Genomic DNA, 15,088 nt, shown 5'->3' with positions numbered 1-15,088 from the left:
TTGATACACATATCATTAATGTATTAATTTATTGATTATTCAGCTAAATACATACGTCTGTTCTTATACATAATGAAATTTTGCATGTTTTTTGAGCACTTTAAAAATTTCTTAATCAAATATAAACTACTTCCGATTAGTACGGGATGATATCGCTGCGAATTAGATCTTTTCCAACCTGAGGTCTCGAAATTCCTTATTTCTTTACATATTTACAATCTTAACAATGAAGAAACTCAATAAATAAGGACTCATATTTTACAATAATAAATAAATTTCATAAAACACAAAAATATAACGGGTATATAATAAAATTTAGGACAATGGATAAATTTGAGATAAAACTGAAAACAAAAAGTTTTAAAATAGATCATAAACATCGATGAGTATAACCATTGATGGAAGCAACCACTTGTGAAAATTGGGTAAATAAAAATTTCAAAATGGCACATAGTTCCTAACGGATTCCAATTTCTTACAATAATTGACAAAGAAAAATACACGCAACTGCTAGTTGACACTCCTTTGATCGTATGTAATTTCTATTATCATTGTAAAAGTGGATTTTTGTACTTTTTAGCAAGTTATAGGTGAAAATCGAGAGGAAAAATAAAGATTCCGAAAAACCCAGACAGATTCATCTGAACACCTAATGGTTCCTTTTGCAAAAGGAAAAAATTTAAAACTTTCGAAGAGAAACCAATCCTCCCAAAAAATTTCAATTGCTTCCACGTTTACAGTATTGTGTGATAAAAAAGCTTGCTATATGGTGTATTGTTAGTTTTAATTTCAATTAAAAAAAAATTATGACCTGACATCACACCCCCACCTGTTTGATTGTTAAATTAATATCACAGTTCATAATGGTAGGATTTTATAGTTTTTTTTTAATCCAAAGAACTATTACACAATGTGACATAAACGGTCAAGTCATAATGTTTCGACCTTAACCTATTTCTTTGAATTTTTGCTCAGGCGTAACGATCCTGTCTGATATTCACTTAATCAGAAGGACCGTTTGAGTTGAAGATACTCCCAAGTCAAACGAAGTGATCTCTGGTCCAATAATACGTTTTGAATATTCATCTGATGGGTTGATAAAAATACTATCGCTTCGAACGAAGAAAGCCAACGAGATAAATCGACAAGATACAAAGAAGCACACTTTTCAAATGGAATGGGATAATCTCGAGTTGTGATTGCTCATGAAACTATTTATGATTCTTCTTGTTTCTAATGTACAAGTCGTCAGTGTAACTCTGCAAAAGAATTAAAAGCTTCAATGATAATATTCCATAAATAATGATAATATTTGTATGGATGTGAAACTTGGAAGACAACAAAGAGAATGAGGAGTAAACTACAGGCAGTAGAAATGAAATTTTTTAGAGGATTGAAGGGGGTTACAAGGATGGACAGAAGGAGAAATGAGGACATAAGAGGTGAATTAGGGATAAAATCATTGGAAAGGTTTGTGGGTGAGAGGCAGTTGGGATGGTGGGGACACTTACATCGTATGGAGGAGGAGAGACCAATCAAACAAATATGGGAGGCAAAAGTCGAGAAAAAGGCAAAAAGGGGGAGACCGCAACAAACATGGGAGGATATGGTAGAAGAGGAAATAAGCAAGAGAGGGAAAAGCGTCAGGGAAGCTGAGATGATGACATCAAATAGGACAGAATGGAAGAAATTTATTGAATCAAATTAGAATTATTCTTAAGTTATTGTTAAGTTAGAAAATGTAGATAATGAAACCCATACACCGAAAGGTAACAAATGGGATACAGATTATGTATATATATATATATATATATGATAATTCGATGGTGAGGAATATCAGTCACAAGGAACAGTTGTATACAATTTATTCAATGGCAACGTTTCTGAGCATTTAGCTCCTTCATCAGGCCTATGAATAACAGTTATAAATCATTCGAATACATCGAAATCATCAAATAAATGTCCATAAAATAAAATGGCATTATCAGGATATCATAAAAAACCACATCAAATAAGACGTATAAGTATGATACTTATACGTCTTATTTGATGTGGTTTTTTATGATATCCTGATAATGCCATTTTATTTTATGGACATTTATTTGATGATTTCGATGTATTCGAATGATTTATAACTGTTATTCATAGGCCTGATGAAGGAGCTAAATGCTCAGAAACGTTGCCATTGAATAAATTGTATACAACTGTTCCTTGTGACTGATATTCCTCACCATCGAATTAAATCTTCGGAACGATAATTTTATCTGAAATATATATGATAATATTCGTATAACATTAAATCAGTGCCGAACAGTACTAAAAACGTTGCTGTAATGAACTCATTGCAGCATTGTTTTCAGTTATATTTTTCGTTTTGTGGTTGTCTACACTAACTTCCGATCCTATCAAATTTCAACACGTCAATATACATAATATAATTTGGATATAGTGAAATGATTTGCAATATCATTCGCAATTTCTCTTAATTCTGGTGGTGTTAAATCGATTTTGTCAGACATAATTCACGAATTTAATGCGTACGATTCAAGTTCCGTAATCTGTCAATTTTCGTAACAGTCACACCAACTTCCAAGATAAAATACAAAAATCACTAGGATGTATAAACCTGAACTTCGACAATATTTCACAAAACTTGACTGAAATAGAGAAAATATCGTCTAATACTTGTTGCAGAAGGCAATACGCTCTATTGGTGATGACGTCACACACCGCCATTTTAGTTCTCCTGTCAGTGTTCGGAATCCAAACAAACAAATTGTCATTCAAATTAGTACGGTGTCGTTGAAGAAATTGGCTTATTTTGATAAATGAGATTATTCGAGGAACGATTTTACTATTAATTGATAGACAGAAGGCACGAGATTAATGCCAGTAAGTTCGAACTTGAAGTTCAACTAATAAACACGGCTTTTTACAAAATCTGGGGAATGATACAGGATTCAAACTTACTGGTATTAACCTCGTTCCTTCTGTCTACCAATTAATACTGAAATCGTTCCTCAAATACTCTTGTTTATGAAAATAAGCCAATTCCTTCAACGACACCGTACTAATTTGAATGACAATTTATTTGTTTGGATTCCGAACACTGACAGGAGAACCAAATATGGCGGTGTGTGACGTCACACCAATAGAGCGTATTCCAACACTAAATTTAGCATTCGTGTTGCTCTGAAACTTATTTAAAAATATACTGGATTGTGAATTTAGAATTGATGTTTTATTTTTTATCAAAATTGAAATATTGTTCTTTTAAAACTATTATGTAAACTTATTCTCTGACACCAGCAGATTTTGCTGTTTGAGAGACGGGAATGAATGAATAAAATAAAAATAAATAAATAAAGAAAAATTGGAAATTATAAGAAGATATGCACCTACCTTTAGAGAACATACAAATTTCTATTGTTATTTCTGTCAGAGTTCCTTCAGTAGTGTTGATTTTGCATTTTTCAGTTTGTCCAACCGTTTGAGCAAATGCAGATTCGATGTTTCTAATTCTTCTGCCCTATTTATGGCGTCTCGGGCCTAGAAGATTGAAAAGAGCAAATTCAGAGATATACAGGGCGTTTCAAAAATAACTGTACAGGCTTTCAGTAGAGATGCAAGACATTTTGGAGAGTTTGAATCATAAGTCTTAAGTATATTCGTTTGAGAGATACAAGCTGTTTTAGGTATTTTATTAAAAACTTTTCATAAGAAATCATGAAGACGCACAATTGGAAGTTTTCGATAAAAAACATAAAATAGCCTGTATTTTTCGAAGGAATACACTTAGGGCATATTTCAAACACTGTTTCAGACTCCCAAAAATGTCTTGCATCTGATTGTTTGAAAGGGATGGAAGATTACATTCCCAAAACATACAGACGATAATGCTACAAATAAATCTTACTTCTCTCTGAAGTTTTCTCTTCTCGGTTTTCAGGGTTTCTTCCAATTTTTCAGAAGCCTCTGACGCAGCTTTATATCGCACCACTTGGCTTTCCAATCTCGCAACTGTTGCTTGCAAAGTTGCGACATCCTGTTCTGCTTTTTGGGCTCTGAACTTATAATCTGCCAATAAGCTACTTCCATCTTCTACAAACAAATCGCGAGTATCAGTAACTGGATCGTTGAGCGTTCAATCAAAATACATACTTTGTGTATCTCCTTCGGTCTCGTAATCCGACACTGGACCATTGGTACTTCCGAGAGAATGCGACTTCCGCTTTTTACTTTTTTCTTCTTCTAATTCTAATTTAAGATGATTTATTTCGTCTTCAAGATCCCGTTTCTCCTTGATGAATCTTGAAAGTCTGACATCTGCAATTGAATTGAATGATTACCAAACTTTCAGATGCTTTCAAATATTGATTAATTAATTAAGATTAAATGATAGTTATTCTATTTCCACTTTTTAATTATTGGAATGAAATTGTTTCAATTCCAACATAGAGAACTAAAGGCCTATTACAATTCTACCTACATTGAGAAAAATGTTGAAAAAATATTGCCAGGGAGAATATGCAATGAGATAGGAAAATATATACCACCATATCAATTCGGATAAAAGAAGACATCGACCGTACACCCTTTAATTATACTAAACTTCAAATGTTCAATGCAAAATGCAATAAAAAATTTGAGAAATAAAACAGTTGCTATATTCATGGACATTCAAAAAGCTTTCGACAGTGTCTGGCACGCCGGTCTGACTTCAAAATTTTCTATCTAAAGTGCCCCATTTATTTGATAAATATTATAAACAATTTCCTGCAAAACAGAAAATTACAAGTACAAGGACTACAGAAGTTGGCAGATGTAACAGTGACAGTGACATGGATGAGACGTAGGAGAATACAACCCAACGAAATCAAAACTCATGTTTAACCATAAAATCAACGCCAATTCTCCCAATATAAAACTTGGAAGTGACAAAATTACTCCAGCAGATTCATGCCAATATCTAGGCATAAAGATTGACAACAAGTTGAACTTCAGAGCACACTTAAAACTTCAAAAGAAAAAAGCGTTAACACGAGCTGGGCAGTTTAGATCTCTTACAAACAAAAACATGGGAATCAGTAGTAAAACAGCTAGTACCATATACAAAATGATATGCAGACCTTTATGGACATATAAAATTCTCAAATGCAACAAAAACAGCTCTGAATACTATTGAAGTAGCGGAAAAAACTTGTTTACGTAAGATTACAAAACTAAGACATCCCAACAACCCACTGCACAATCCATCCAATCAGCTTTTATATCAGACAACGGGAATAGAGACAATACTGGAAAGAATGGAAAAATTGAGCAAAAAATTCATCAATAACCAAAATAATATCAACCTAATGAAGCCATTGATGCACCATTACAGTAGAGCAACTACACCAGAGGCAATGTTACTAGCTTTGCCACTTTTTGAATACTTGGAATCACTAGAATATTATTTTTTTTTCAATATTTACTACTGATATGTAATATAAAATGTATGTAACTGGCTGGAAGACTGCGGTCGATAGCCATTTGATTAACATGATCAATAAATTTAGTTTCTCTCTCTCTCTTTCTTACACACTTGTTTCATTTCAAAAATTAAGTTATTCAAAATTTAAAAATCTGGAGAAATTACTGTGCTGCGAAACAACTGTTATTTAAATAATAAAAAAGTGGAAATAGACTAACAGTTATTCGATTTCCTTCTGATGCAGTCTCAGTTAAAATGTTCACTCACCTAACGTGCCATCGCCTGCGTTCTCTAAAAACTTAGCATTTTCTACCTTCACTAATGACTTTTTGGGGGTACCCACACTACTCATACTAATATCACCGTTGGTTTCTTCTATCTCTTCAGCCACTATCACTAAGCCGTGTTCAGTTATAAGTTTATCCCTTTCATCTAACTCCGTTTTCGTTACTTCGAGGTCGAGTTTGAGCTTTGTACATAACCTCTTCATCTGATCGTGTTCTCTACATTTCTCTTTGTGCTCTCTCTTCAACTGAGATTGCTCTTCTTCTAATTCTTGTAATCTGAAAACAGAATTGAATATCAATATATAGAAAGCAACACCATTTGGTATAGAATAACTGTGACAGAATTTGTAACACTTACTTATCTTTAAGTAGTTCTATTTGATAAGTAAGAGCGGATTTTTCATTATCAAGTTGAGCATTAGTTATCATAGCTTTCCTAAATTTGTCCTCTACTTCTCTAAGTTCATGCTGGAACAAAAAGAAAAATATTAATTTAACTGGAACTCAATTATAGTAAACTTTAAAACAGAATTTGTTCATAATGTAAGGATACTTTCGTTATCTGTGACAGTAGTATCAAACTCGTCAACATATTTTACAATGTGTATTTATGACTCCTAAATAGCTTTTAGAACCATAACCATAATTACAAATGAGAATATACTCAAATTTTATTTACTGGAGAACATTACATTTTAAATATGATTTCTGGCATATGACCGCCACGGCTGGCTCGGATGTAGTCCAATCTGGACGTCCAATTTTCGATGACTTTTTCCAACATTTGTGGCCGTATGTCGGCAATAACACGGCGAATGTTGTCTTCCAAATGATCAAGGGTTTGTGGCTTATCCGCATAGACCAATGACTTTACATAGCCCCACAGAAAGTAGTCTAGCGGTGTTAAATCACAAGATCTTGGAGGCCAATTCACAGGTCCAAAACGTAAAATTAGGTGGTCACCAAACGTGTCTTTCAACAAATCGATTGTGGCACAAGCTGTGTGACATGTTTCGCCGTATTATTGGAACCACAGCTCCTGGACATCATGGTTGTTCAATTCAGGAATGACAAAGTTAGTAATCATGGCTCTATACCGATCACCATTGACTGTAACGTTCTGGCCATCATCGTTTTTGAAGAAGTACGGACCAATGATTCCACCAGTCCATAAAGCGCACCAACCAGTCAGTTTTTCTGGATGTAACGGTGTTTCGACATACACCTGAGGATTAGCTTCACTTCAAATGCGGCAGTTTTGTTTGTTGACGTAGCCATTCAACCAGAAGTGCGCTTCATCGCTAAACAAAATAAAATGGACGTAGTGCGCGATACGTATTCCGCACAGAACCATTATTTTCGAAATAAAATTGCACTATTTGCAAGCGTTGTTCAGGCGTGAGTCTATTCATGAGGAATTGCCAAACCAAACTGAGAATAAATCACTTGACAGCTGTTAAATCTTAAACAGTAATCCCAACTTAAAGTTATATACCTTACTTCTTTGAATATGAAGAAGGTGTTACAAGCCGTCAATTCTTATCGCTATGGCCAAATGGTTACCGATTTTTTTTGTCTTAAATTAATGTTATGAGATTGGAAGAGATGCGATTCCAGCAAGATGGTGCAAAAGGCCACACAACACAACTCGTTTTGGCTTTTTTGCAATAAAAATATCAAAGGATGCGAATTTTCTCGTTTTGGCGATGCGAATTGGCCATCAAGATCATGTGATTTATCGCCTTTGGATTTTTTTGTGTGGTTATGCGAATGAACATGTTTGGACGGATAATCTTAAGACTATTGACGATTTGAAAATCAACATCTGTCTAGTTATTGGTGAGATATTGGAAGACATTTGTCGGCGAGTCATCGAGAATCACCTTACAATTGTTTTTATTGAAAAAGAACTTCGATCGATATTCTCAATGGAAGTGTGTGTTATTCACGTATATTTTCGAAATCTCAAAATGGATGACCCTTACCCTCAATTCCCTGAGGCTGCCGCCGTCCTCGAGGGAATCCTCCGAACTCCTCCGGCTCGACATGTATCTGCTGATGCTGGTCCTCGCTGTTCGGGCCACCGGCTCGGCCAGCATGTCGAACTGCCGGTCGGCATTTTCCTCTTGTTCCTTCTGTTGCTTCTCCAGCTCTTTCATGCGGATCTCCCGCGCCTCTGCCCTCGCTTGCCTCTTCACGCGGAGACGCTCCTCAGCCTGAAACGAAAATATAGATAATGAAAACGAGGAATTCGTAACTGTATCATAAATATTAAAAATTCTGCATGAAAACGGCGGATCTGTAAAAGTTACATTTCGCAATATTCGGAATATTTTTTTCAATAAAATCATCCTTCTGAGGCCGCTGTTAATGAATTTAAGTCGACATAACGTGTCAACAACAACACGTGTTCAGCATGTGATGTTTCAAGTGAAAACAGCACAGCTGTGAGCCACAGTGTTGAAGATTCGAATTTGTTGATTCCTCGACATTCTCAGCAATCGAAGTTATCCACAACAAACACATGGCGAAATCTGTGTAAGAATTTGGCTATAAAGGCTTACCAGGTGCAACAATTGAACCCCGCCCATCATTCTTCACATCGCCGTAGATTCGCTCAATTCATTCAACAATAAATCTTTGGTTTTTCTCTCTCAGAGTAATAAACATAGATAGAGGGAGCATATGTCATTTTCAGTAAGCAAATTTTGTCCCCAACATGAACTATCAAATTTTGCAAGGAGCGTGCGGAAATGAAAACTTTTCAAAGATACAATATTTTACTCGATTCGCGAGTTTCTCCACAAAGAACGCACTTTTATGTTCCATGGTGAATCAACGTTTCATATTAACTCAAAATATATTGAAATAAATACCTAAATATATCAGAAATTCAGAAAACAAACTTCAAGCGCGCCAAACGACGTGAAACAACTAATGACACTAGGAGAGCCAAAGTTGCCAAACCTTGGATTTCAGCAGGTAGATACAGAAAATAATAAATATTCTGCTTATTATAAATTCGACAATTAGGAAAAAATCGAATTCTAAATATTCAAATTCGCATATTTAATCGGGGATCACTTAAATAAATATATTTGATTCGATATAATATACATTAATAACGATATAGTAAAATAGTGGATTTGAAAATATATCACAATTCGACAACGTAATCTAACCATGTTGGGGACATGTAAAAATTGCGTATACTCTCTCTATCTATGATTATTACTCTATGGTTTTTCTATAAAAAAAATGTTTCAGTCGGAACCCATGTTGATTTGTCAGGCAACGCCAACAAGCAAATTTGTCGCATTTGGTTTTCTGAAAATTCAATTTAGATTGCTGGAAAGCCTCAACATTCTTAGCGTGTCACTATATCTTGCGCTATGTGGTCTAGAGTCGTATATGGGTCTTTTTTTTTCGAAAATTCGGTAAGAAATGCGGTTACGGTTTATGGATTACTCAATTTTGGCCTATTATTGAAGCTATGGATATCACTCAAATGTGGCTTCAACGAGACAGTACCTTAAATCACAGTCACCTAAAAAATGAATTTATTGCAACCAAATTTCTCAATCGCATAATTTCACCAAATTCAGCAGTCACTGGCCAGCTCGATCATGTGATTTAACACCGCTGGATTATTTTTATCATTATATGGAGCCAATCAAATTGATTCTAGCCTTAAAACTCAAAATTCGTGAAGTGATTATCGAAATAGGCCATTTTACCGAAAAGTGATTAAAAACTTTGACGAAAGAACAAACCTTTCTTGTTTTAATACAAAAAAAAATTTGAATTATTGTCATTTGAATCCATTGTTTCATTCCGATTTACAAAACAAAAGTGCTGAAAAACCGTTTTCTTGAGATTTTTTTTCATTAAATCTAATTAATATAATGGAAGAATACAACAAATTTTCAACCGAGCAACATATATCTATTCAATAAACCGATCAAGGCTTCCTATTTGTTAGTGGCAACAGAAATTACCAATTGGATAACTTGCATCTCATTCAAATTTTCAGAGTTTCATACAATTTTCTTCATTTGGCAATAAATGCTGTTACATAAAGAACAGAATATTAAAACTCCAGCGTATCATTCCAATTGAATTACCTGTCAAGTATTCGTAGGAAACGATCATTCAAGCCACTCCTATGAAGGCCAAGTGTTAGTTTGACAAACACGAATTATACCTAACCTAAGCTAATCCGACTTAACCTAACTTAATCAGCGATACGACGAAATATCCTCGTTTGCAACGCGATATCCAAATATCATATCTCTCGGCCGATATCTACAGATTACATCCAGGAAAACTCGAATAACAAACGTAAAAACGACTTAAAAAAAAGCAATACGCGCGACTCTTCACTCCGACAATCCAAAAACCGCCCGAGGCTTCGCTAAAGAATTCCGCCTCCAAAACAAACATCTCTTCGTATAAAAACGACCGTTGGGGATCTCTTTCTCTCTCTGTTAAGCCAAACAACAAACATACCTCACCACAGGCAGCCTCCATGAACTGGGAGATGATGTCATCGCTGCTGCTGTCATCGTCGAAATCGTAAATTTCACTTTCGCGACCGGAACCGCAAGATTTCGCCAGATCGTCCAGGTCGTCGTTCAGGCTGCCGGAAACGGACCTGGGACCGTCGACGTCCGTCGGGACGGGAGAAACCTTCCCCGAAGACGATATTTTTTCCATCGTTCGTCCAAGGCACTCTGCTCGACGGCGCTAACAAGCTGGTATTATCTGACTCTGGTCGACGGAAATCGAAAAGATACGCGCCTTATCTGTACGAAATTATAAAAGTATAAACGTTTCAATTGGGCGTTTGCCGTCGTCGTCGTCGGAACAAGGTAAACATTTGCTTCCAGCGAGCGCCGCCGTCTTGCTGTCACCTCATTCGAGGTACCTACATACACGTAAATAGAGTAATTGGACACTTGAATATGACACCCGTAACGGGTAAATGGAGCACGAATGTTGTCGCGTTTTGTGAGTCGCGTGAGTCAGGGAAAAACCGCGCCCGAAATTGAATTTAAAAAAAATTTTTTGATAGAGCGCGAGGAAGGTTTCGTTCACCTGTGGTGAAAATGCAACGTCCACATGGATTTGGTGTGCGTTCGTCGAATTCGCCGTAGGTCAGCGATTTTCCATACATATCGACGTAAGTTAATTGATTGAGCTATTTTCTAATTAAACGGATTATATCGGAATCGCGTATACCGTTCGTTATAAATGAGGTCGATCGGAAACCAAACAGTTTTGGATGTGAAGTCCGTAGGCTCACATAGAAAAAATTTGATCTTGATCTTGAGTTAATAGACCTAACAATTGAAAAGTCCCCGGTCAACTATAGTAAAACACATTTTTTTTGGCAAAATTCGATTTTATTATTCAGCATAGTTGCCTTCGAATGCGATGCAGCGATTATAGCCTTCTTCCAACTTTTCCGGTACCATTTTTGTAGTACGATTTGTCTTTCGCTTCAAAATAGGCCTCAGTTTCGGCGATTACTTCTTCATTGCCACTAAATTTCTTTCCAGCGAGCATTCTTTCGAGGTCTGAGAACAGGAAAAAGTCGCTGGCGGCCAGATCTGGCGAATACGGTGGATGCAGAAGCAATTCGAAGCCCAATTCATGCAATTTTTCCATTGTTTTCATTGATTTGTGACACGACGCTTGTCTCGATGAAACAGCACCTTTTTTTCTTCAAATGGGACCGTTTTTTGAAAGATTTCATCCTTTAAACGATTCAATAAGACTATATAATAATCGCTGTTGATGGTCCGGCCTTTTTAGAGGTAATCAATGAATATTATACCTTGCGCATCACAAAAAACTGATGCCATAACCTTGCCAGCTGACTGTTGTGTTTTTCCTCGCTTTGGATTCGGTCATCGTGTGCAGTTCACTCAGCTCACTGTCGGTTGGACTCCAGAGTGAAAGGATGGAGCCATTTTTCATCCATTCTCACGTATCGATGCAAAAATTCAGGTTTATTGCTCTTAAACAGCTTCAAACACTGCTCAGAATCATTGACACGTTATTGCTTTTGATCGATTGTAAGCTCGCGCGGCATCCATTTTGCACACAGCTTTCTCATGTACACGTTCATATAATATCTTCACAATGCCTGCTATCTCGATCAACTTCACTTTACGTTCAAAATTATTTTGTGAACTTTTTTGATTTTTTCGTCGGTGATACTTTTGAAATGTCCACGGTCTTCGGTGCTCATTTCACCACGTTTAAACTTAGCATAGCAATCAATGATGGTTGATTTCCTTGGTGCAAACCCCGGAAACTCTTCATCAAGCCAACTATATTTTTTCCCTTCAAAAAGCAATATTTACACACGGTACACATTTTTGACTCACCCTCTTCAAACCAAATCGAGTATGCATCGGTTGTTTTTACATCTGATTAAAGTCCACCATAGAAAAAAAATTATTCCTGCACGCACAGAAATATATACAGGGCGAGTCCGAAGATATCATGTTCTAAAGTGATTTCCAAAAAATTGAGCCTTGAAATTTCATTCATACTCAAATATTTTGTGGTATATCAATATCAATCGCCTGAATTAAACTTACACTTCTATTATGTATGTATGTCTTATCAAATCGCACGCTTCTAGATGCCTAAAATTCCGGAACAGTCGATTATCAATTTACCAACTCCGGTAGTTAGGTACATGGAATATACAGGGTGGTTCAGAAAATGGTGTTCTTTGCCTCGAAGTAATTACGTTTGATTTCAATTTTATTAAAACATTTCCACATGTAATTACTTATAATGTAATTACTTCGAGAAAATTATCAGTAAAGGACACTATTTTCTGATTGACCCTGTATATTTAATGTACCTAACTACCGTGAATGATCGGGTTGTTAATCGACTATTCCGTAATTTTCAGGCATCTAGATATATGCATTATGATAAGAAATAGATATATAATAGATATGTCATTTTAATTCAGGAGATGTTAACATCATCAATCGCAGTTGATATTGATATCCCACAACATATAATAATAATATAAAATAAAAATAATAATAATAAATAATTGAAATTCTAACGCTCAATTTTTTGGAAATAACTTAAGAACTTGATATCTTTGGAGCCACCCTGTATATCTTCTGTGAGTGCAGGAATCATTTTTCTCTATACTGGTCTTTAGTCAGTTGCATGAGCAATAGATTCATACTTGATTTGGTTTATATATTCGAAAAAATTTCTTCATAATGGCCATTTGAAATTTTAGAAAAGCCATCTTAACGGTTGAAAGTAAGGAGGTGATGCAATGAAGACATTTGATCACCATAACAAGTTCTGCAAATATACAAAAATTCAAGCATATTCACTGGAAGCCATTTTCCGTAGACAGCCTTTTTCTTTCACTAAATTAGCCAAACTACGCTCAACATGAAATAATAAAATTGACTTAAATTAAGTACCCAGTCGAAAGATGATTAAGACGATCATTTTAACTACTCATCCTGCAAAATCGTCGATTTGATCGGTGTAATATGATGCAGCAGATTTTTTTGCAAATAAAACTCCACTCTATCTAATCAAGTTATTGATATCCATTTGAGCTCATTTAAAATTAAGCGAAAACTATTTCCCTTCAAACCGATAAGTATATCCGTTTTCAGTAGGAAAAACTTCAGTAAATGTAATTAATTTCTATTAATAATACCAAGCACAATAAACATTACATGTATACTCACGTTTTTCTTATAAACGTTCAGTGTTGCCACATGAAAAATATTAGACGGCAGCTTATCGCCATAACAATCTGTCAACGAGGGTGCTCTTGACAGTTTTCTCAGTAAATCGAACGTGCCTTTTGGATAATCGGGTGAAACTAGCGCCATTTTCAGACAACACGAAAGAACGGTCTTTGTCACTGTAAATAATAGGTAAAAAGGACACAAGTTACACTCGATGGTTCACCGAGTTGATAGAGCTACTTTCCCAGGGGCTTGATCATGACAAAACTTATCATTGATATCTTCGCGAAAAATCAAATATTATTTTCAATTTTTCCTTATTGTTACTATTTCTTAGTTAAAAAATATATTTGGATACTATTTGGCACTCCGTAAAGAAGTATGAGTGTAAAACCTTCTTAATACTAAATTCAGATGTTTTTCTATACTGAATTTCAAGATGAAACTCGAATCATGTTCGAGATCGACTTGATACACTGGAAAACAAGTTTACAAATTTTTTTCCATATATGTATGTTTTTTATTTGAATGCAGACGGGGATTGAGTTGAACTATAACAACAACAAATAAAGAAAATCAATTTTTTTTTCTTTACCTAGTGATCTATTATTTCAAGAATTTCCTGAAATAATTCGCATTATGTATTGACCTTTTTTTTAAAATATTGGCAATAAAATCTGCAGCCTGTATTTTTTCGATCATTCGTTATTTCGCCGTTGTTTCATATTTACGTTTGTCGCAATCGAAGATAATGGGATGAAAATATATGGAATTCCGATAAAAAAAAGTTACTGTCATATATGTAATTAATTATTTATCATAAAGCTATCATAAATCTGAGATAGGTACTTAAAAACAGAGTAATGGAAACGACTAATCATTTTGAGACGAGTTGTTGATTGAGAGAATTTCATCTGAATGATATAAAAACGTCAATATATACAGTCAACCACCTCACACTTTGTTCAATATTGCCGCGCGATGCTTCAACTGTTGATAAAACTAAAATACACTGCGCAAAAGAATTAACGCACATTATGGAAATCTCAAATTTATTCTACAACTGAAGGTGTTCTCAATGATAATTATTTTTATCAGAATTATGCATGCATATGTTATCCACTTTCAACGTTTTTCTTCAATACAGATGTTTTTTCCCAGCAGGAATAAAAAAAGATGAGATTATCATACTTTGAATGTATTGGCTCCATTTTGAAATCAGTTGTTCTCGATCAATTCTAGTGATCAATAGCTTTTCTTTCGTTTGATTTTCTACACTCGATCGCTATGCAACGCGAAACACGCAATTTGACCCAAGAGGAATGTGCCCAAGCGGTAGTTTTGCGAGAAGAAGGGTGGACATACACAAGAATTGCAGAAAGGTTTGGAGTTTCCCATACAAGTGTGTCCAGAATGTTGCAGCGATTCAGGGAGACAGGTATGAATGTCCGAAGACCAGGACAGGGTAGACCACGGGTAACAACTGCCATTCAAGAACGTTACTTGAGAGTTTCTTCGTTGAGACAACGGTTTGTAACCGCTCGCCTCCTTCAAAATCAGCTTGAGTAAACTCA

The 15,088-nt window shown here is 35.4% G+C and overlaps 3 protein-coding genes across 7 annotated transcripts in view; 2 read left to right on the top strand and 1 right to left on the bottom strand.

The window, feature by feature from the left end:
- Positions 1-14: 14 nt before the first annotated feature.
- The window catches only part of LOC123681375 (leucine-rich repeat flightless-interacting protein 2), a 27,492-nt gene continuing 12,418 nt past the window's right edge, over positions 15-15,088 (bottom strand). For 3 of the 5 annotated variants that reach the window (XM_045619763.1, XM_045619764.1, XM_045619765.1), the window contains 7 exons: positions 7,746-7,976; positions 6,119-6,228; positions 5,741-6,036; positions 4,162-4,326; positions 3,917-4,101; positions 3,403-3,549; positions 15-1,259 (listed from right to left, as the gene is read on the bottom strand). In XM_045619763.1, coding sequence (XP_045475719.1) covers positions 3,439-3,549; positions 3,917-4,101; positions 4,162-4,326; positions 5,741-6,036; positions 6,119-6,228; positions 7,746-7,976 — 1,098 coding nt within the window. In that variant the 3' untranslated portion in view covers positions 15-1,259; positions 3,403-3,438. Of the gene's footprint in view, positions 1,260-3,402; positions 3,550-3,916; positions 4,102-4,161; positions 4,327-5,740; positions 6,037-6,118; positions 6,229-7,745; positions 7,977-10,269; positions 10,504-13,511; positions 13,691-15,088 lie in introns of those variants that run through there. The other 2 variants (XM_045619762.1, XM_045619761.1) reach the window with 2 other exon arrangements.
- LOC123680186 lies at positions 1,349-1,708 on the top strand. The gene has a single exon (XM_045617966.1). It carries the CDS (start codon positions 1,349-1,351, stop codon positions 1,706-1,708), a length of 360 nt encoding a protein of 119 aa, XP_045473922.1.
- Positions 10,810-15,088, top strand: part of LOC123681373 (E3 ubiquitin-protein ligase MGRN1) — a 20,900-nt gene continuing 16,621 nt past the window's right edge. The window contains exon 1 of the mRNA XM_045619757.1: positions 10,810-10,942. The gene's annotated coding sequence lies outside the window, so the exon portion shown is untranslated. The remainder of the gene's footprint in view (positions 10,943-15,088) is intronic.

The sequence above is a fragment of the Harmonia axyridis genome, chromosome 5 (assembly GCF_914767665.1).
Source record: "Harmonia axyridis chromosome 5, icHarAxyr1.1, whole genome shotgun sequence".
Lineage (NCBI taxonomy): Eukaryota > Metazoa > Arthropoda > Insecta > Coleoptera > Coccinellidae > Harmonia > Harmonia axyridis.
Note: the sequence above shows the minus strand (reverse complement) of the source record. Positions and strands in the feature narration are given on the sequence as shown.